This window comes from Mus caroli, chromosome 6 (genome assembly GCF_900094665.2).
Source record: "Mus caroli chromosome 6, CAROLI_EIJ_v1.1, whole genome shotgun sequence".
Classification (NCBI taxonomy): domain Eukaryota; kingdom Metazoa; phylum Chordata; class Mammalia; order Rodentia; family Muridae; genus Mus; species Mus caroli.
Genome location: NC_034575.1, coordinates 27,315,570 through 27,338,044, shown reverse-complemented (window position 1 = coordinate 27,338,044; position 22,475 = coordinate 27,315,570). Strand labels below are relative to the sequence as shown.

The following is a 22,475-nucleotide window of genomic DNA, read 5'->3' as shown; positions in this document are numbered from 1 at the left end:
GGCTGGTACTGCCCACAAGGCTGAGAAACTTCTCTGGGAGTCCCCAGGGGTCCAGTCGGAGAGAGGGGGGGAGGCCACTAGATTTTCTCCCAGCCTAGTTGCCACCTGCAGAGATCTGACTCTCTTGCCAAGCTGGTCCATAGCTGTGGCCTGTGCAGACCTCCATTGTGCCATGCCCTGGCTACTTATTAGAGGGAGGAACCTGGGGCCCTCAGCAGCTGGGCTAATGAGGAGAAGGTCATGGGTCCAGCCCTCAGGATCCTGACTGAGCTGTTCTCTGGTGGTGCTGCTCAGCAACCCTTTGGAGGGGACATGGCAAACACTTGATGTTGGCTATGGCCTGGTTTGCAAAAAACATGTCAGGGTTACTGCCCCTCTCTTGGGAATATATTAGAAATTAGTAGTCATGCTACCCTATTAGAAGACTAGCTTGTTATCATGACCATCAAAAGACTCCTCGGATGCCGGATGACATTGGGCCACAGTTTGGTACCCAAAGATACCGAGGTTTCAACATTAGTATAAAAATAAACCTTTGCTTTCTTTGGTTGCCTTGGTTTGTGGCTTCCATTGCTCCATAGGTACAGAAGTAGAATAATTAAGCTTTGGAAGCTGCCCCTACTCCCCACCGAGCTTCTGGGATACAATTGGCCTTCTTCTGCCCTGATATTTAGCCCCTCCCATCCTTTATGAGATGCCTGAAAGCAGGGCTCTTGATTCTTGGGAACCTTGGCTACAATTTGTTGGGTTGTTTTTCCAGCCCCGAGACACTTTGCACTGAATCCTTTCAATAACATATTTGTCTAACTAGGTTACTGTGGCTGTGTCTTGCTGCCTCTCCCTCCATTCCTCTGTACACATTCATTTTCCCTACAGTTCCATTAAAAAAGGACACAATAAAGAATCACTCTGAGATGATGCATTAGTAACTAAGTGGATGACTACAGTCTCCCCATTCGGTTTCTGCTCTCTGTGTTCACAGCCTGGGTTCAGGGGCAGCCTTCACCTCTAACCGTACTTCTCTGGCTTCCTTCTGAGAGTTCAATGCAGTAGGAGACGCAATAGAGCTTTCAGAGAGGGTTAGGAATTATGAAGGATAAAGCAAAGGTTATACAGATCAGTAAAGCCATCAAAGGGTTGGAGGTCTGTGTGTGTGTGTGTGTGTGTGTATTATATCTTTGTTAGAGAAATGATCACTTAAACACATCTTACAGAGTAACAAACAGGCTTTTCAACAAGGCTAAGCCTAAGCCTACCATAGTCTCCTAGAGTTCTTTCTAGGCTCCTGAGAACCCGTGGGAGCCCTCTCTGTTTACCCCTGAGGAGACAGAGTAGAGCATACACAGCCTCATCTCTAGGGGCCCATGCGTGCAGTGCTTCAGGCCCTGGTGTATTTATGAGCACCTGAGGGGTCAGCAGCCATATTTGAGATATGGTTCCTAATAAGTGGGTGATCATTATCACCCTGTACTGCCGAGCTCCACAATTGGAGTCTGTATTTAGACATGAGCTATTACAGCTTATCTGATCAATACCTCCTTTAAAAAGAAATCCCACATGCGTAATTCACTGGTGCTGGGTTTCTAGCAGAGACCTGCTATGGGCAGCTCCTGCTGTGTGTGTGTGTGTGTATGTGTGTATGTGTGTGTGTGTGTGTGTGTGTGTGTGTGTGAGAGAGAGAGAGAGAGAGAGAGAGAGAGAGAGAGAGAGAGAGAGAGAGTAGGTGTAATTAATGCAGAGGTTTATGGCGTATGAGGATTTGGAGTTCCAAAGGTCTTCCATCCTAAGCATCTTAGGCAGCGGCTTACAGATCTCTCTCCTTTCCCTCCTGTCCTGTATGTCTTCACAAAGCTTCCACTTCCACCACTTCCACATTCTTTGGCAAATGTGGGCACAAGAGAGGAAGAACTCAAATTTGATGAATGGCCAGGGACTGCCTCAGCAGCGTTTGTTTGTTTGTGTCCAGGTTCTGGAAGTGGCAGACAGCAGAAGTCCTTCTTCAGTGGTGGGCCTTGCTGTCCCTGAGACTGGAAGATGCCCACTCTAAGGCTGCTGCCTAGCAACACAATAGATGTGAGGGTTTTGGTTGTTGCTGTTATTTGTTTGTTTTGTTTTTCTAGACTAGAAATATGACTTGTAGTTTTCCCTGTAGCTTAATAGGTTACTAGCGCAGCCATAGCCAAGTCTTGATTTTGTTTCTTGTAAAATGGGTTGGTTTAGTCTGGTATTCTTACTTTCTTCTCTGGGGTAGTACAAAAGAATGGCAATATACTGTGTTCTACGCCAAAAACAACAACAACAACAACAACAATGACAAAACACCATCAAGTGGAGACCAAGTCACCTCTGCACAGAGTCTCTGACTGTTTCTCCTGCATCTGGTGGCCCGCCTGGCCCTTCATTTTCTCCAGGGACACCTGAAATAAGACTGTGTTTTAGACTGCTTGTCTAAACACAGCCTAGGTCTGTTTCCACAACTAGAGGAGGACAACTTGGGGAACATCAACTGAGACCCTTGCATCTCTATATTCCTGGGACTTTCTTTAATGCTTGGTCTTTTGACTATCTTGACACAACTTAGTAAGTGAAGCTCTGTCAGTAGCCAGAAGCCTCCCCTTTCCTCTCGCTCAAAATGAGGAGTTCCTCTAGGCTAAGGGACCCCAGTACAGGCTTAGATGGACCCACAGGAGGAATTCGGCTTTCCTCTGTTATCTAACGGACAGGGGTGGTATCCTAGGGAAGGAGGGTGCTGTGGAGGTGCTCAGAACTTCACCTGAGGTAGGGCAACACTTCTGGCCCCAGGAAGGGCAGAAGGGCTGGTTTGCTGCTTGTATAAGGTCTCTTTTGTTTGCTGCCTTCTGAAAGCAAGTGTAGAACCAGGTCTGGCCTTTCATTTTTCTCACTGGGATCCAGAGCAGCCTGGCAGGTATGTCCATGGTCAGAGTAGCCAGCTGCATCCATCCATCACACTGGCTCACCTGACCTGCGTTTCTAGGCCAGTGTGGGCTGTTTGTAAGCAGTGGCTGCCTGGGGTGAGAGGGGAAGCCTGTGGCTATGGAAAAGACCATGTCCCAGAGCTCAGCTAATTGGCCCACAGGGGGATGGACCTCTGACCCTTACCTCGTTAGCACTGCCTTTGGACCACTGAGCTTTGGCCTAGTTCTGACCTTTCTGTAATAAGGGTTCACTGGGGTTCTGATAAAGGTAGGGCAACTGGGGGCCAGGGAAGGTTTCTCTGTGTGGCAGGGAAGGGGCTGTGAGGAGTAGACCAGGGGCCTGCCAGCTGGGGTTGGCAGCATCTGGATCAGGTGCCAATCCCCTTCTTGCCTCACGGTCTTCAAGATGGACTGGGATATGCTGCCGGCATGATGGTTGGGTCCTTGAGAGCTGATCTCTATACCTGAGGCTGGAAAGTGATTCTAAGGCAGTGGTTCTCAACCTTCCTAATACTGTGACCCTTTAATACAGTGCCTCATGTTGTGGTGATCTCCAACCATAAAATTATTTTCGATGCTACTTCATAACTGTAATTTTGCTGCTGTTATGAATCCTAATGTAAATATCTGCTATACATATGGTTTTAAGTAACCCCTGTGAAAGGGTTGTTTGACCCCCACCCCAAAGGGGTCATGACCCATGTGTTGAGAACTGCTATTTTTGGGGGCTGAAGGAGAACCCCCACAGTTCCCCAGGTCTTCCTCTTCTACCAGCTCTTCAGTCTGGACTCCTCAAGTGGCTGCCTTGTGGTTCTGTCCCAGAGCCAGGGGACATTGACAGAAGAAGGAAGCTGGCAGAGTTTTCAGTCCCCTCTCAGTGGCGATGATAGAGCTTTTCAGAGTGCCAGTCTCTGCAGAGTGAGAGCAATTTCCCTGTAATTGGTAAAGTAACCGTAACTGCTCTGTCATTTGTATGTAGCGACACGTAATTGCACGGTAACCTTTGCTGCTGTGTGCGAGGGAAGCGTGGTAGGCTATTAGATTGTAATTTGGAGTGTCAGCTATGGCTTCCCATGCCACCTTATCATGGCTGCTGGTGCTCTGCAGGCCACTGGGTAGCTGTTGTGGGGGGGCCTTTGGCATTTAGGTTCAACATGGGTGGGGTGCTACAATGTAATGACCTCTGTGAGATATCCCCAGGGTGCCGATGTCTTTTCTCCCCTTAGTGGGGATAAAGACCATTCTTCTATCTTGAAAACACAGAAACACTAAGAAGGGAGTGAAGATGTGGTCGCCTTGGCCTTGTTCAGGCTTTTCGAGGACTGGGTCTGATTGAGACACAAGGTTTTGCTTTATGAAGAAATTGTTCCATCTTCTAGATCCAAGAGACCCTTCCTTTGCTTCTTCATTTAGCCTGCTGGGTCTAGTTTCTTACCCGAAAGCCATTTCTAGTCCCTTAATCTGTACAGCATTCCTGAGGTAGAAACCACACATCTCCTTAGCACTGCTGAGAAGATTCACCAAAGTTAGCCAGTTTGTCTTCAGCTGACAACTAAGAGTGAGAGCTCTCACTCTTGTAGCATTTACTGAGTGGCAGACTGAGTTCTGCATGGGTTAGATGACTGAGTGGTGGACTGTGTTCTGCATGGGTTAGGTGACAGAGTGACAGACTGTGTTCTTCATGGACTAGATGATTCAGTCTTCATCAGCACTATGGAATATGTACTATTATCACAACTGCTATGTTATAAATGATGCATCTTAGTTAAATGATTTGCCCATGGCTACAAAGTTCAGATAGGCCAACCTAGTTCTAAATTGTTAACTACTGGGAAACCAAAGCTTTTACTTGGTCATCTATCTACCTGTTTGCCATTCTGCTATCCAGCCACCAATCTGTTTACCTCATGTGTCTTACCCTGGCATGAAGCAAGCGTGAAGCTGAGAGTACAAAAATGCATAAAGCATTATCCCTGTCCTCAGGCTCAGAGTTGCTGTGATACAATGAATCATTCTTCTTAACTTATAGCCTACATATTAAAAAATTTAAATAAAACTTATGATTAAAAATCATTGCAAATAAATAAAAGGTAACAACAAACACCAGAACTAACCAGAGGCAAAGTCTATACAACTTAATGAACTCATATCCTATTAGAGTTAGTATTCAGGATGGAAGCTGGGAGGAGTACATTAAATTTCTCACTTTCAGTATCAAATAGATTTTATGCAATTATCTACCACCAAAACCAAAGATCCATGATGGAATTAGAACTATAATAACAACTTACTTTATATTCTTTTTCTTAAATTGTCTCATTCATGAGACATTCATCTCAGTCATTTCTCATCTTCTAACACTTAGTTTTTCTTATTTTTCTATCCTTCATGTTATATGGTATCCATGTGTATATTTGTTTATATCTATTCAGGCATTATTGGCTAGATTCTAGGCTGTTAGCTGCTGGAAAATCAAAGCATTTTTTTGTCATCCACCCACCCATCTGTCTGTCTATCCTTCCATCCATCTACCCATCTGTTTACTATATATGTCTTATCTATTATGAACAAGGCACTAAGCTAAGGGTCTAAAGATGCTTACACCATGTTCCCTGGCCTCACTCTCAGCATCCCCAGAATGCACTGAGTCACTCATCTTAATTTATATCCCATGTATTCCATGAGGAATTTGGGGGACAGTAGAAAGAAATTAATTGTCCCTTTGGTCTTGAGATAGAAGACACAGGCTGTCTGTGTGTCTCTGGTCTGCCAGCATCGTTCCCAAGCAGCACCCACATTTATTCCCTTGTGATGGACCTTTTGCTCTTCCTCTGTAAGAATGGCGCTCATTGGCTGGCCAGCCTAGCTGAATTGACCTACTAAGACCTTTATCGGGAGATAAGGTGAAAAAGTGATTGAGGAAGTTACCCGATATCGACTATCGACCTCTGGCTTCTACATGCTGTTTAGTCCTATGTGCACATGTATCATGTGCATGCAAACACACACACACACACACACACACACACACACACAACTGGGTTTCTGAAGAAGATATATCATGCTGGCTTGCTGCTGTAACATGCTATGGGCATTTTTGGAGTGACCAGAGGGAGAGGCCAAGCCTGGGCCTGCAGGCACAGCTAGACTCCTGATTACAGCCGAGTCCTGGCCCCAGGGACTGTGGCTCTAATAATACTATTAATGGGGCCCTAGGGAAGATCCAGCTAGGGTCAAAGCAAATGCTCTGACCCTCATCATCCAGGAACTCAGGAATGCACACTGTTCTCACCTGCCCAAGACGCTGCCAATCAGCCGGGAGCCCGGCATCTGCACTGGATGAGAAGATGGAGGTCTTAGGACAGGGAGAATCTCCCAGATCCTTTCCCTGTGCCACAATTATCCCAAAGCTGCAGCTCAGGAATGTGCAGGGGCTTCTGTCCCCCACAGCCATCATGGCTCCAGGCTGAATCTTTACTCACAATTCCACAGAAGATGACTTCCTTCACCAAAGAGCTTCCAGGTCAGAGGCTGCCTTTTTCTTTTTAAAATTTTTTATTAGATATTCTCTCCATTTACATTTCCAATGCTATCCCGAAAGTTCCCTATACCCTCCCCCCACCCTGCTCCCCTACCCACCCACTCCCACTTCTTGGCCCTGGCGTTCCCAGTACTGGGGCATATAAAGTTTGCTAGCCCAAGGGGCCTCTCTTCCCAATGATGGCCGACTAGGCCATCTTCTGCTACATATGCAGCTAGAGACACGAGCTCCGGGGGGTACTGGTTAGTTCATATTGTTGTTCCACCTATAGGGTTGCAGACCCCTTCAGCTCTTGGGTACTTTCTCTAGCTCCTCCATTGGGGGCCCCGTGTTCCATCCTATAGCTGACTGTGAGCATCCACTTCTGTATTTGCCAGGCACTGGCAAAGCCTCACACAAGATAGCTATATCAAGGTCCTTTCAGCAAAATCTTGCTGGTGTATGCAATAGTGCCTAAGTTTGGTGGCTGATTATGGGATGAACCCCCGGATGGGGCAGTCTCTGGATGGTCTATCTTTTCATCTTAGCTCCAAACTTTGTCTCTGCAACTCCTTCCATGGATATTTTATTCCCTATTCTAGGGAGGAATGAAGTATCCATGCATTGGACTTCCTTCTTGATTTTCTTGTGTTTTGGAAGTTGTATCTTGGGTATTCTAGGTTTNTGGGCTAATATCCACTTATCAGTGAGTGCATATCAAGTGACTTCTTTTGTGATTGGGTTACCTCACTCAGGATGATACCCTCCAGATACATCCATTTGCTCAAGAATTTCAGAAATTCATTCTTTTTAATAGCTGAGTAGTACTCCATTGTGTAAATGTACCACATTTTCTGTATCCATTCCTCTGTTGAGGGACATCTGGGTTCTTTCCAGCTTCTGGCTATTATAAATAAGGCTGCTATGAACATAGTGGAGCATGTGTCCTTATTACCAGTTCTGGGTATATGCCCAGGAGAGGTATTGCTGGATCTACCAGTAGTACTATGTCCAGTTTTCTGAGGAACCACCAGACTGATTTCCAGAGTGGCTGTACCAGCTTATAGTCCCACCAGCAATAGAGGAGTGTTCCTCTTTCTCCACATCCTCGCCAGCATCTGCTGTTACCTGAATTTTTGATCCTAGCCATTCTGACTGTGTGAGGTAGAATCTCAGGATTGTTTTCATTTGTATTTCCCTGATGATTAAGGATGTCCTCAGTTGAGAATTCTTTGTTTAGCTCTGTACCCCATTTTTAACGGGGTTATTTGAATTTCTGGAGATCAGCTTCTTGAGCTCTTTGTATATATTGAATATTAGTCCCCTATCAGATTTAGGATTGGTAAAAATTCTTTCCCAATCTGTTGGTGGCCTTTTTGTCTTATTGACAGTATCAAAAGATAGGCAAAAGCCCTACAGAATATTTGCAATTTTATGAGGTCCCATTTGTCGATTCTTGATCTTACAGCACAGGCCATTGCTGTTCTGTTTAGGAATTTTTCCCCTGTACCCATATCTTCAAGGGTTTTCCCTACTTTCTCCTCTATAAATTTCAGTGTCGCTGGTTTTATGTGGAGTTCTTTGATCCACTTAGACTTGAGCTTTGTACAAGGAGATAAGAATGGATCAATTCGCATTCTTCTACATGATAACCGCCAGTTGTGTCAACACCATTTGTTGAAAATGCTCTTTTTGCCACTGGATGGTTTTAGCTCCCTTGTCAAAAATCAAGTGACCATAGGTGTGTGGGTTCATTTCTGGGTCTTCAGTTCTATTCCATTGATTTACCTGTCTGTCCCTGTACCAGTACCATGCAGGGTTTTTTTTGTTTTGTTTTGTTTTATTTTTTTGTTTGTTTGTTTTTTTGTTTTTTTATCACAATTGCTCTGTAGTACAGTTTGAGGTCAGGCATGGTGATTCCCCCAGAGGTTCTTTTATTGTTGAGAAGAGTTTTTGCTAGCCTAGGTTTTTGTTATTCCAGATGAATTTACAAATTGCCCTTTCTAACTCAGTGAAGAATTGAGTTGGAATTTTGATGGGGATTGCATTGAATCTGTAGATTGCTTTCGGCAGGATGGCCATTTTTACTATAATAATCCTGCCAATCCATGAGGAGATCTTTCCGTCTTCTGAGATCTTCTTCAATTTCTTTCTTCAGAGACTTGAAGTTCTCGTCATACAGATCTTTCACTTTCTTAGTTAGAGTCATACCAAGGTATTGTATATTATTTGTGACTATTGTGAAGGGTGTTGTTTCCCTAATTTCTTTCTCATCCTGTTTATCCTTGGTGTAGAGAAAGGCCACTGGTTTGTTTGAGTTAATTTTATATCCAGCTACTGTGCTGAAGCTGTTTATCAGGTTTAAGAGTTCTCTGGTAGAATTTTTAGGGTCACTTATATATACTATCATATCATCTGCAAATAGTGATATTTTTAACTTCTTCCTTTCCAATTTGTATCCCCTTGATCTCCTTTTGTTGTCGAATTGCTCTGGCTAGGACTTCAAGACCTATGTTGAATAGGTAGGGAGAAAATGGGCACAGACTGCCTTTTTCATTGTCTCATTCGGTTCTTACCTTGGCCCTGTCTTACTGTTTGACAGCCGAGAAAGGTGAACTTCAGAGGACAGCAGGAATAAGTTATACCTCAGAAACAGTCCAGTGGCGAGGCAAAGCCTGTCCTTTGACGTTTTCTCAGTATGTCACTATGAAAGCATCTCTTCCCTGGTGCTCCAGCTTTGAGGAATCTAAGAGAGGGCATGCCTCAGGACTGCTGGACAACCGCAGCAACCAGCTTGGTTAAAGGCCTGGATCACACCCTCATCACCTGGGGTCTCATTCAGGGGGAAAATCTCAGCCTTGGGGAAGCCAGCCGTGGAAGGTGTAATTTTCCATTATGTTACCCATGAGCCCCGCAGCTGCATCTCCAGTCTCCTTTGAGCTGAAAGACAACAGTAAGGCACTGAATGTGGATGCTGAGTGAAACAGGTACAGGTGTGGAGACAGAATCCTGCCTCCTGACAGGACCTGGCAGGGAGTCTTGAGATCCAAGATGAGCAGAACCCCCAGCTCAGACAGCCAGGCTGGTCTACCCCAGCTTCCTTCTGGTAAAAACATTCCCCACCTGGATGCCTTGCTGTGAATCGCTGCAGAGGAAGAGAATTGCAAGACAGGGCACTTTCTGCCTCTGACTTCATGATGCAGTTGCCTGACTGCGTGACTGTTTTTGTAGGTGGTTGTTGATTTGTTTGTGTTTCGCCCAGCTAAGGGGACAACTGTTTGATAATCCTGCCCACCCCAATGCTCTTATAGATGAAAGTGGAGAAAGCCCAGCATTCTCCTTTCCCCAGGTTAATTAGGGGTGTGTGGATGATGGCAGCAGAACTCCCTCTCTCCCTGTCTCAGGTTCCCTTGTGCCAATTAGATGATCATTCAGCTTCAGCTACTTGGAAGATGGGTCAAAACAGGCAGAACACAAAGTTTGCTGATAGCAGAGATCTTTGTAGCCTAACTTACGCTCAGAACATTAGGGGCGCAGATTCTTTGTAAACTGGAGTCAGCAATGTTTGAAGACTACGAGGCTTCTAGGCACCGCAGGCTGCCCTGGAAACACCTGGCAGGTTGCCATAGTTACATCTAACAAGGACTAGGCATGATATTCCCTTAACCTGGATCTTTCTTCCTCCTGTCTATCCATCTTTTACCAACCACCTGTCTCCTTTCTCATTTTCTCATGATAGGAAGGAAGATGCAGGTGGGATACAATCTTGAAGTTTTTGTCATAAATATCGATGTCATGCTTTCTTCTTGTTGTTGTTTGTTTTGTTTTGTTTTTATAAGGGAAGAGGAGAGTTTTGTTGCATCTGAGCTGTTGAACCAGATGCATGTAGCAGAGACTGGAGGTGACCAAAGGCAGGGACAGACATTTGTTCTCCATGTGGAAGAAGGGGAGACGCTAGGAAACTTTTGGTGTTCAATATGTTCTCTCTCTATGATGCCTATTGCCACTCCCCTTCAGGAAGAATGAGAGAGCCCTAGGCCCTGGAGAGCTGAGTTGGCCACTTTCACAGGGTTGTGTTGGCAGGAGCCTGCCTGCTGTTCCCCAGATGCCTCTTGCTTTGGCTGGCTTTAAGCCTTTAAAATAGCAACACCTTGTATTTTATTTCAATCCCTTCTCTGGAAGGTCCAAAGACGTTTACAGGCCCAAGCGTGATAGGTTTTATGGTAGTCCATCAAAAGGCAGGGACTGTGTCCTTCATCTTTATAGTTTGAAAAATAAAAAAGCACAGGAAGACAGAGTAACTCTTTGGAGGCCACACAGTGCTTCCAGGAAAGGAAAAGAAAGCCAGTAAGTTCCCAGCACCTTCGAGAAGCCCGAGCTAACCCAGAGGTGCTTGAGAGGAGTATGAGAGCACTCGTTAGCCACTGTAGAGTTCTTTACCCTCCAGGACACAGCAGAATCCAAAGGGGGAATCCATGGTTGGGTGGGGTCACCTATGTTGGAAATAACTGGAAGCCTGGTATGAGAAGAGTAAAGGTTGAGTGGAAAGATGGAAAAACTGGCCCAGGAGTTCTTCCTCTTGACCTTTGACCCCTAAAGGCTGTATATCCTGGAACTGGAGATGAGTTGGGTCATTGGTGTCTCAGGCTGTTGAAGAGCTCAGAGGTGTAAATTGGTTTGAGAATGATGTTTGGGAAAACTTGAGACCAGGTGCCTTGCTTAAGGACTCTTCTATGACTGAGTATTAGGCTGTTTCCCAGGAGTTTATCCAAGGGGTTCGTTTATGTGAAACATGTTGGGGAGCTTGGTCCACACATCATGTTGTGGGAAAGGCTACCACAGGCATGCCAACTCTCTAGCTGCCCCTCTTTACTGTGCTCTAGGAGACAGGAAAACTGACAGCAACAGCCTGAGCAGGTTCAAACCTGGCTCCTTTGAACCCTCCTTTTTTGCTGATCATCTGGCCATGTCTCTCTGATCCTGCTGGCCACACTTTAAGTGTCCAGACTATCTATCCCTTTAAGTGTCCATTCTATCCCTTTGAGCTCTCATTGGCACATCGGCTCCAATGCCAGTGTATAGACACAGTCTTGGAGGTCACTTCTCCCTGACACCAGAGCCCAGGTGTTTGGGGCCCCTGCAGGGGGCTAACTCAGAACTTTTCCATGTGGCAGTGAAGATGGACAGTCAAACCCACCAGGATGGCACTCAGCAGGGTCTGAGGAGATGCTGTGATGCAAGGTGAGAGGCAGCTCCAAGGACCTGTGCTGCTGCTATGGGCTGCAGCTGTCTACTTGGAGGAATTTAGACCTTCTCTACAGCTGAGCTTCTCATGCAAGACAGAAAAAAACAAAAAATAAAAGCCCGAAGGAATCAGAATCAATAGTCCATTGCTAAGGATTCTTCTGGCCCTGGACTTCCCTGGCTTCACACCGGTGCAGTTTCCCACGTTCTTCTTTTCTAACTTTTGTATCATTTACTTTTCAGCTCCTTACCATTGATGACAACTTCTGTGGCCTGGATATGAATGCTCCCCTGGGAGTTTCCGAAATGGTGCGTGGCATTCCAGTCTTCACAGAAGACAGGGACCGCATGACTTCTGTCATCGCCTATGTCTACAAGAACCACTCACTGGCCTTCGTGGGCACCAAAAGTGGCAAGCTGAAGAAGGTAGGAATGAGATGCCACTGTTTTAGTTATTGTGGAGACAGTCGGTCCCCCACGGTGTTTCACTGTCATGGGCCTGGCTCGAGCTGAGGAGATACAATGTTGTGGAGGTGATGACAGTTGCCTGTCCTTTCTCTGCCTTCAGTTGTAGGCTGTTGTGCAAATCAGGCTGCATGAGTGGATTGATTCACCCTTCCCTAGAGCTGGCATGCACGTGAGAATGGTTAGCCCAGCCATGCTAGGTGGATCCAAATGGTGTAGTCTATTCCACTTGGCCTTTTGCCCTTAGGCAAGGGCTCTATTAAGTCGAGGTGGCTGGAGAAGGTGGACTGGGGGAGGGCTGTGCCTGTTCCTCTTGTTTCAGCCCTTATGGGCCGGTGCATCCATCTGGAATTCATTCAGGGAACAGATGGAGCAATGTGCAGACCTGCTTGAGAGCTGCTAATGGGGCTAAGAGCCAGCCTGTGAGAGAGGGACACCATTGCTGAAGTAGAAGCAAAGAAGTGGCTTATGGATGGATGAAATCAGATGGTCTGGAGAACTTGGCGTGTGACCCTTGTCCTGGCGCAATGGGCAAGCTTGGCTCACTGGCAGTATCAGGTGTGTTTGCCCATTCAGAAATGTTCTCAGCCATGGGTTCTCAGGGGGATTGGAAGTGGCTCTATTGTGTTTATCTCTGATGGGGTTAAGCGTCTTTCTAGCTCTGGAAGCCGGAGTCCTGCCTGCTTTCTGTTGGCTGGTTATTTGTTGTTCTTTCCCTTGTCTTATTTAGGTTTCTCTTGGCAATTTCCAAACACTATGTGTTTCAGAGTAAGGAAAATGATGAAGACTGAACCTTGATCCCTCCTTTCCCTTTGATTTATGTCTTGGCATTAATGTGGAATGATCATAAGTGAGAACATATTCTATGTTAAGTCCAGAAGGCTGTGTCTATCCTACCATCTTATTGTGTAAGATCACAGCAATCACTTCCTTCCTTAATATCCAAGCATAGGCTGCAGTGTGGAGGAAGTGTGAGACAGGATCAGGAGAGAGTGGTGGGTGTCTAGAATAATTACTGAATATCTGGACAAGAGAATCTGCTGGTGGAGTGCCATGGTACCCAGAAGAAAGCACACATGGACTGTGTGTGTGCTTAACCTCACACTCCATTTCCATGTCCTGTCAATGGTGCCACAGCTGAAAGAATTTACCCATTATCTGCACATCACCAAGAAGTATACGTCCTGCCTCCCTGCCCTTCTCACCGGTGTGACTCCTTGGAATTTCTATCCATGTACTGAACTGAGTTCTGTAGATGCCCAGAGAATGTGCAGCAATGCATTGGTCCTCAAACAGCTCCAGTGTCTAATTGCTGCCACCTGTCTGCTCCTTCCTCTCAGGCTCCCGCCTGACCCATGTCAATCACTCTGTCGATAAGGGAGATGTGGCTAGCTTTTGGTTCTTTCAGACTGAGCCTTCAGGTTTTGACTGGGCTAGGAATTCAGACCTCCAAACTTGTTGAATTCAGTGAATCCAGCAAGCCTGGATATAACCAGGAAGAGAAGTCTATGACTTGTCCCGTAGTCAGAGACCCTGTGGGTGTCTCTGCTGGCTGGTGAGGACCCTGCTTTCACTATCGCTCACTTTGCAGGAAAAGTACATTCTAAATCCCAGTGGCATGCTACTTTGTGGATCATCCATGAGATGCTTGGCGTTACTGGGAGAAGGGGAAACCTTTGGGAGGTGGGACTGGTACAAGGCTTGACGTCATCAGGTCTTATCCTTGAATGGAACGACCCAATCCCATCCCTTCTTGTTTTTTCTTTCTCCTTTACTCCCTGACTCAAGTTGTAAAAATTTCCCCCATTACACACTGGTGCTATCATGTTGTATCAACTTGCCAATGGCCCCAAATGATGAAGCCAAATTAGACTGGAACCGTCTAAATTTTGAGTACAAATCACCCTTTCTCTCTTAATAGGTTAATTGTCGTGGGTATTTTGGGAGAGTGATAAGACACGGTCCAAAACAATCACCATACACAATTCACACAACGGAGTGTCTATTGACTAGCTGCACTGGCTCCCGCAGGGAGACTCAACACTGTTGAGGGGAAGCACACAAGCACCCGGTGTTGCTTTGACACTTTTTACTGGTGAGCTTCATCTTAGTACGGTGGAGAATCAACTTTCTTCATCACCCTAAAACATTGTTATCCATGGAACCTCAGACTAGCTTTCCAGACAGAATAGCCCAAGAATGAGGAGTACTTTTATGTCATTTCTAGAGCTGTTTAGACTATGTTGCCAGTGTCAGGAATGTGGAGAGTTCTTTGTGCATAATGGAGGAGATATTCAGGAAAAGACACTTTTTTTTTGACCTTGGCTGCACTGTAAATCTGAAATGGTTTAGAACAGTGCAGAAGCCTGTCCCCCTGCTGCTAAGGCTCAATGTCACAGAGCCCCATGAGGAGCACAGCAGATGAGCAAATGCACAGAACCCACTCTTCTGGGGGCCATGGAGGGGCAGAGCCATGCATAGACAACAGTCAACACCTAATGGGAAACTTGGAACATTCTCAGCCATACACAGGCTGGCATTTCCCATCTTCCCCTTGGATGCATTTGTGTAAGAACGGTCCAGCTTCAGCCACCTCGGATGTTAAATTTAATATCCACAGCAGTGGTGGGTCTGGTAAGGCATACTTATCTGAAAGCTAGGAGTAGGGGTGTCACATGGGGGGAGGAACGAGCTGACTCTTCTGGGGGGGGGGGCGAGGAGGCTCACCATCCAGGCAGCCAAACTTTCTGCTCCACAGGTTCAGAGTGGCAGCCACTTAATAGCTTTGCACAAGCCTGGCCCGTGCTTCTGCAGACTCAGCACAGTCAGCCCAGGGGACAGTCTGAGTTGGGAAAAGGAAGGTAGGGCTGCCATGCAGTCTGTTGTTTGAAATAATAAAAAGTGAAAGTGGCCCGTTTGTTTATTTTCCTAGACAATAGAATTTCCCACCGCCAGTAGCTCAAGGTCACCACGCCCCTTTCTCTGCAAGAACTCTGATTTGCTTTTCCCAGAGGTTATCAGACCCACTGCCACCTTTCTGGGCAGAGACCCAGCCATAGCCGGCTGGAGGCTGCAGCTGAACTTTGCAGCAAGTTTTGTGAGCCACCGAGCCTGGGGTGTAGGAATAATGACAATCATACAGCAGCCATAATTATGGAGTTGGCGTCTTCCAGCCCTATAATAATCTCCGGAGTGTACAAGGGCCTTTCAGAGTTCTTTGCAGTATGACAGGGGACTCAAAGTGGGCAAGGTGGGCGGGAAGGGCTTGGACGATTGCTGAGAGTAAGGGAAGTTGGCTGTGGGCTTTAGGGACCTGGGAGCTAGACTCCAGCTATCCATAGGCTGCCCTCGAGATTACTGACTTTTCATTTTGTTTGAAAGGTATGAGTTCCAATTATTTGCAGCCTTGCCTTTGATGACCATAATTTTGTTCCTTGAGTGCACATCACATGAGGCAAGGGGAAGGGAGGTGAGAAAAGTGCCAATTTGATTGTCTTTGTGTTTTCTGGTATGTGTGTGTGTGTGTGTGTGTGTGTGCATTTGGCAGACATTCCCATGGTGAACATAAAAGGCATGTTCTGTTAAGAAATCTGGCATATAAATGCTGAAATCATCAGGAGGTGCCCAGGAACTCAGAGGAACCCACAGCCTGTTAAAATTTCATCTGCAGGCGAAATCCATGAAGCAAACACCATCTTGACTTGCTTTAGGTTGCCTGCGTGAAGGCTGGGGTATCTAGATTAAAAATCTGTTTGCTTAAATATCTCTGTGGCAATCCTTTCTGACTCTTTCTCTCTTTGCACCAAGCGATCATATTTTATAGCTGCTGATCAGCAGTGAATTACTGCCTGACAACAGGAGGAGAGGCTGACGTTCATTGTGAACCACAACATCATAAACTTGTACTGGAGGTGTGAGTTTGTCTTTCCCAAGTGCTTTCTGCCGCCGTGTGTTATACGGATCTCAGCTAAGGGGTGGAGCACCTGCCAGTGTTGGTTAATCAGAGCCCTGGCTCTTTCTGCTATGTGTGTGTATCCAAGTTTCCTCCGGCTGTGATCAAATACCTACAAGAAGCAACTTGAGGGAGGAAAGATTTCATTTGGCTCATGGTTCAGGGAATACAGTCCACTGTGATTGGAAGGCATGGCAGCGGGGCTGGCTCTGTCCATGGCAGCAGGTGACTGTTTTCTCACATCTCTGTGGAACGGGATACATAGGAAGAGGAACACTGAAGCCCAGAGGTTTTCTCTCTTCCTTTGTATTCAGATGAGGACCCAGTGAGCACTCAGGATTAATACTAGCCTCCTCAGTTAATCCCCTGGGGGGACACAAAGGTGCATATCACTAACATCATAGGCATTTCTTAATCCTATCAAGTTGACAATTAAAATGAGCCATGTTGGAGCCTGCAGCAGGATGTGTGTTTGAGGAGTGCATGCTCCAAGCCAGCCAAGCTGCCCAGAATGGGAACTGAGTGTGTGTGTCAATGTGGAGACAACATGAGTGAAAAACAGGCAATGCAACCTTCATTGCAATATCCCACAGACTGACTTTGCTATCTTACTTTTCTGTCCTGTATCTGTCTTAAACAGATGAGCTTGTGTTCCCTGGGTCTCCAGGGGTGAGCCAGGCCCAGGTTGAGGTGGGTCATGGTGTCTCACACTAGGTGTGATTCAGAGCACAGCTTCTCATGATTGAGCAAGTCAGGATGGTGTTGGCTTCATGGATTTTGCCTGCAGATGAATTTTTTTTTCGAACAGGCCATGGTTTCCTGAGTTCCTAGGTACCTCTTAATGGATTCAGAACATGCCTTTTATGTTCACTAATGGAAAGTTTGTGTGGGGGACGCACACAGACATACGCATACACATACACACACATACACACACACACACAGAGCTGTATCATATCTGAGGCTCCAGCCCTGCTCTGCTACTCCCTAAATACATCTGGGAATTCTTTTCAAATTCTGGACTCTGGAAATTTCTGTCTACTTTAATTAAAAATAAATCCAGGGGTTGGCAAGTTGTCTCAGAGGGTAATGGTGCTTGCTACACAAGCCTGATGACCCGAGTTCAATCCCTAGGAACCCACATTAAGGAGGAGTGAACTAACTTCAGAGCATTGTCCTCTGACCTCCACACATGTACCATGACACATGCATGTGGACACACACAGATACACACATACACACGTACAAACACACACACAGTATAAGCAATAAAATGTAAAATGAACCCATGTCCTATAGAGTTGGGCAGGTGGGTAGAAGTGTCTGGAAATCTAGTTCAGGGCTGGGGCTTTGGGTGTTGACCAGGAGCAGAACAGAAATGGTACCCTGATGATTCAAGTTTGAGCATTCAGCTTGGTTGTGCTGTGCACGTCTCCAACTTGAACTGCTACTGTGAGTTTGCATAAGTTAGGAACAAACAGGAAGGGAAAAAAGGATCAGGCCTGAGCTACTTCCTGCGTGGAGACGAATCCTCCTGGTAACTATGTCCACAGTTCTGTTTTGCAGGTCTTATTCTGGTCTTTGCTAGTGTTAAACCTTTGTGAGTTTTAACCTAACCTATATACTTTCTGTACAAAACCTGAGGTTGAAGTGGCTGCAGCCTAGGATCCTCCACTGGGTCCACCTAACTAGGAACAGAGGCCATTCTGTCACCAGCCTCTGAGCCCTTAGCATCCCAAGCCTGGCTCTTCAGAATAATTTCACATTACTTTGACATGCCTGCTTCTGGGCATTCCTCCCACCTCATCTTGATCTTCTTTGGTATGTCTTAAGCTTTCTCTTCATGTTGTACCCAGTCAGTAAGGAGACTAGCCAAGCTGGGGGAGTGCCCTCTCTGTCGTATTTTATGTGCTTGATACCATGAAGTCCCAACCATCCTTTTGTCATGAATATTTCTCCATTGTTTTTCTTTTCTTACCTTCTCTTATTTTTTTATGACTTTGCCCATGGGCCCATCTACTTTCTCCAAAGGGATCTCAAGTGGTCATTTGGAAGTGACTGGGGCAAGCATAGCATGTCTTTACTGTGGTCTCTGCTACAGCCTTCTTCAAAGCAGCTTGACAGCCTTGTCTGGATTTTGACACCTTCTCTCCTGGCTTCCTGAAAAATCATACATTGGGATCCCCAGCAAACAGTGCCTCAGGGGCACCTGTCACTCTCTTCCCCAGGGGATCAGCGTTAGGGTTCATGATTGAAAGACGGTGTTAGAAATGAGTTTTGTCAATTCAGAATGTATTGGTACACATGCCACTTGTTTGAATTGTATGTGTGTCTATACATTGGTGTGGGAAGATCCTGACCATCCATTAAAATGAAAAGACATTGAAAATGAAGAAAGTGCCACTGAACCACCCCAAATCATAGCATGCATTCAGACAACTGATACACAGATGTCAGGCACGCCGGTGACACATGCAATTGAAGAAAAATATTATGCTTTACAACAATATATCATTAGAAGGGAAACTAGCAGCATACCAGGAGTCTGACCATGTAACCAAGACAACAAAGATGGGAGCAATACATGTGCAGAGAAAGAAGAGAGAGAAGCAGGCCCAGCTGCTGTTGTCCCCCTCACCTGCTGAGGTTTTTTACTACCAGACTCTCAATTGAAAGACAATAGTACCTAGAGGTTCAACACAGTGGAGGGTCTCAGCAAGGATGGAACCAGGAAAGAGCTTCATCTCCAGAAACTGCTGTATTTACTGGACTGAGTTGTAACCCACCTGCTGTTGCTTTCTTGGGGGCTCTGCTTAGCATCTCCTTGTTCTCTGGATGCATCTTTAAATGTGACCACCAGGCTTGCTTCTTGGCGGTGTCATGGGGCTTCTTCCTGGGAGCTTTGGTTTATTGTCAAAACATCTACAATGACTTTTTAAGCACCTTCTCCCACATTAATTTCAAACTTTCTTCCCCCTTTTTTTAAAAAATTTTTATTAGATATTTTCTTTATTTACATTTCAAATGCTATCACGAAAGTTCCCTGTACCCTCCCCCTCCCCTGGCCCTCTACCCACCCACTCCCACTTCTTGGCCCTAGTGTTCCCCTGTACTGGGGTATATAAAGTTTGCAAGACCAAGGGGACTCTCTTCCCAGTGATGGCCGACTAGGCCATCTTCTGATACATATGCAGCTAGAGACACGAGCTCTGGGGGTACTGGTTAGTTCATATTGTTGTTCCACTTATAGGGTTGCAGACCCCTTCAGCTCCTTGGGTACTTTCTCTAGCTCCACCATTGGGGGTCTTGTGTTCCATCCAATAGATGACTGTGAGCATCTACTTCTGTGGCTCAGCCATTAAAGACTAGGCTCACAACAAAAATCTCACACTTTCTCTCCCAGTCCAGGTGACAGAAGCATATTGCTGGCCTATAGTTGTGTAAAACGCTGTCCCCAAACCTAGAGTCTTAGAACAGTATTGGTTACCATACAGTTTACAAGGATCAGGAAGCTAGATAGAGCTTAGCTGAGTCCTCTGGGTTATGCCCACTCTCAGGCTGAGCACTGCAGTTATCTCATGACTCAAGGCCTGAATGGCAGAGGATCCACTCCTGGGGCCATTTAGACCCTCACTGGAGTTGGAGATGTTGGCTCTATTGTGTGGACCGCTCCATGAAAGCTGTTTACACAGGAATGAAACAGAACAGTGCTTCATTGGTTCTCCAGATCGAGAGGAGAGAAGAGGAAGGATGGGGGTGGGGGAGAGAAAAGAGAGAGAGAGAGAGAGAGAGAGAGAGAGAGAGAGAGAGAGAGAGAGAGATTATTATCCCTTTGGAATCTGACTCAGAAATGACATCTTAGGTTGTCAGAAGTCCACCACTTGGGCTCACATCCAGGGAGAGGGTTTTCTATTAAGCCATGAGTACCAGGAGATAATGGGGATTCCCAAGGGTCACTGTGGAGGTCACTTACCACACTAACACTGAAGGCTCAGCCACGGAGGGGACTGGAACCAATACGTTGAGTCTTCAAGTATAATTTTAGTGAAAAATGGTGGCCCAGGCTCAGCTCTGTCTTCTGGATGCTGAAGCTCTGATGGTACACACATAGAGAGTCAGAGGATGAGTGGCAGGGGAAAAGGCAAGTGTGCCCCACTTTCCTCACAGGGGAGGAGAGGAGGGCCCAAGCTCAGGGGGCAGTTCACCTAGGGGAGGGCAGCACTTTGGGAGGGACTTGGCCAAGAGCCAATCCTCGAATCAACAACTCTGTTGGTCATGAAGATTTCAACTACTTGACTAGGGCTTCTGGGTTCTAGTCAGGTGTGTGATTGGCTGACAAGAAAGAGCATAGGATGAGCACCTTCTAAGGACCAAGCACCATCCATTTACCTGTTGTCCACATATTTATTATCTGACCCTCAGCATTTCCTTTTATGGATACAGAGTGTAGCCTCCCTCTTGGTCATGTGGAAGGGACTAACTGTCCCTCCTGTGGTCATATGATTTTATCTAAAGCTTGCCCCTTGTCTCGTTTACATGGAAAGACCCTGAGCTTTATCTAGAGTTGGTTCTGATCTGCTTTAGTTCTTGGCTGTGGGATGAGTCTCACTCTAGGACCCTGAAGGAGGTAGCCCTCCTGGCTCTTGTACCTGGTCCATATGTGCATGTTTACCGGAGGCTTGCACTTTCTCTCTGTCCTGCTCTGGCTTGGGCAGCTGTAGTTGATTTTCCTGCCTCTAAATTCTTGCCTCTTTAATTCAACCTGTAGAGTATGACAGATGTGTCTTCCTGAAGCAACCCATTCCTCTCATTCTCCATGTTAAAAACAACAAACTTCACCTCATCTACTGTCCCTGGCCTGAAGCCCTGCAAAAATGGCCAGACCCAATGAAAAAAAAAATGTCCTGCCTGGTGCTTTAGTGTGACTCGGCTGGACTCACATGCTTTGAGTTCACAAGGGCCCTGGCTAAACGTCAGTATTGAGGAAGAGGCTCAGTCCTGAGATGCAGCTTCTTATGCAGGGGATGAGCGGCATTCACATCACATTTCCTCTTTCCTTCCACTATGACTTCCTATTTAGGAGCCACTGTGCCCTAGCTCAGACCTTCAGCAGGCTGTGGTCGGCTGCAAAAAGGCTGCAAAAGGCTGTGGGAGGCTGGGGTGGGGAGGCTGTGGGCGGCTGGCAGAGGCTGGAGGAAGCTCAGGGAGGAGGCTCTGGGATAGGCACAGTTTTAAACAGGCAGCAAGCTCTGCTTTTCCTCTTACCACTGACCTTTGGCCTGAGATGCACTCAACCCTTGCTTGGTCTTTGCTTTCTTAATAAAACTCCCCCTCAGCATTCCATGGGACACTACGCTATGTGTGGCTCTGCTTCTTTTGCCTGTGGCAGGTCATCCAGGGTCTCTTGTCTTTCCTCCTTCGGAAGTTGGATGCTTCTACTTAGTGGTGGCAGTGATGCAAGGATATGATGTGTGGTCCTGGCTCCGTGTGACTGCTGGTCATTGTGAGCATCTCTCCTCATTTAGACAACCAGCTTCCTTGTTCTTCCTAAAGGCCTCACCTGAGCCCCAGCTTCTTAGTATTTCTCCACACCTTTCAGGCTTTCCCCACTTTCATCTTCTATGCCCCACCATTCTGTTGCATTGTACTGTTGCATGGAAGTCTACACAAAGGCCTTATCTTCACCCATCTGTTATGACTTAAGTGGGATTATCAAAGTCTGAGGCAGCAGTGGATGCTCAAGGTCTTCACAGACTGTGTGCCTGGAGGGGACAATGCAAGTTGGTGGGAATGAAAGAGGCTTCATCTAAGAAATGCATTTGTACAATCTGTTTTAAATGATATCTATCTATCCATCCATCTTGTATCTGTCTGTCTGTCTGTCCGTCTATCTATCTATCTATCTATCTATCTATCTTATCTATTTTGAGGCAAGATCTCAAAATGACTCAAACTTACTATGTAGCTGAGGGTGGCCTCGAACTTCTGATCCTTCTGCTTCTACTCCAAAGTGGGGGAATTATAGGCATGCAGTATCATGGCTGATTTATGCAATGTTGGGGATGGAACCCAGGGCTTTGTGGTTGCTAAGCAAGTATCCTACCAACTAAATTCCATATCCAAAACTACATAGTTATTTATGTAAATATTTTTAAAGTCAACTGTACAGTTTTTAAGACTGCAGAGGATCTGAAAGAGCAACACAGTTTCCCACAACCCACTCTCACCGTCCTCTCAGTAAGGCATGACTGCCACCACTCAGGGTGGACTTCTCACACCCTCTGTTCCTGACCCAGGGCTGTGTGATTGTATTGCTGAGTCCATCTAATGCCCTTAAGATAAGTCAGCCAAAGATCAG

At 46.2% G+C, this 22,475-nt stretch overlaps 1 protein-coding gene across 3 annotated transcripts in view; it reads left to right on the top strand.

Moving 5' to 3' along the window:
* Positions 1 to 22,475, top strand: part of Plxna4 (plexin A4) — a 452,006-nt gene that overhangs the window by 81,983 nt on the left and 347,548 nt on the right. For 2 of the 3 annotated variants that reach the window (XM_021164546.2, XM_029478188.1), the window contains one exon: positions 11,944 to 12,126. In XM_021164546.2, the coding sequence (XP_021020205.1) occupies positions 11,944 to 12,126 (183 nt within the window). Of the gene's footprint in view, positions 1 to 11,943; positions 12,127 to 12,525; positions 14,798 to 22,475 lie in introns of those variants that run through there. The other variant, XM_029478189.1, reaches the window with a different exon arrangement.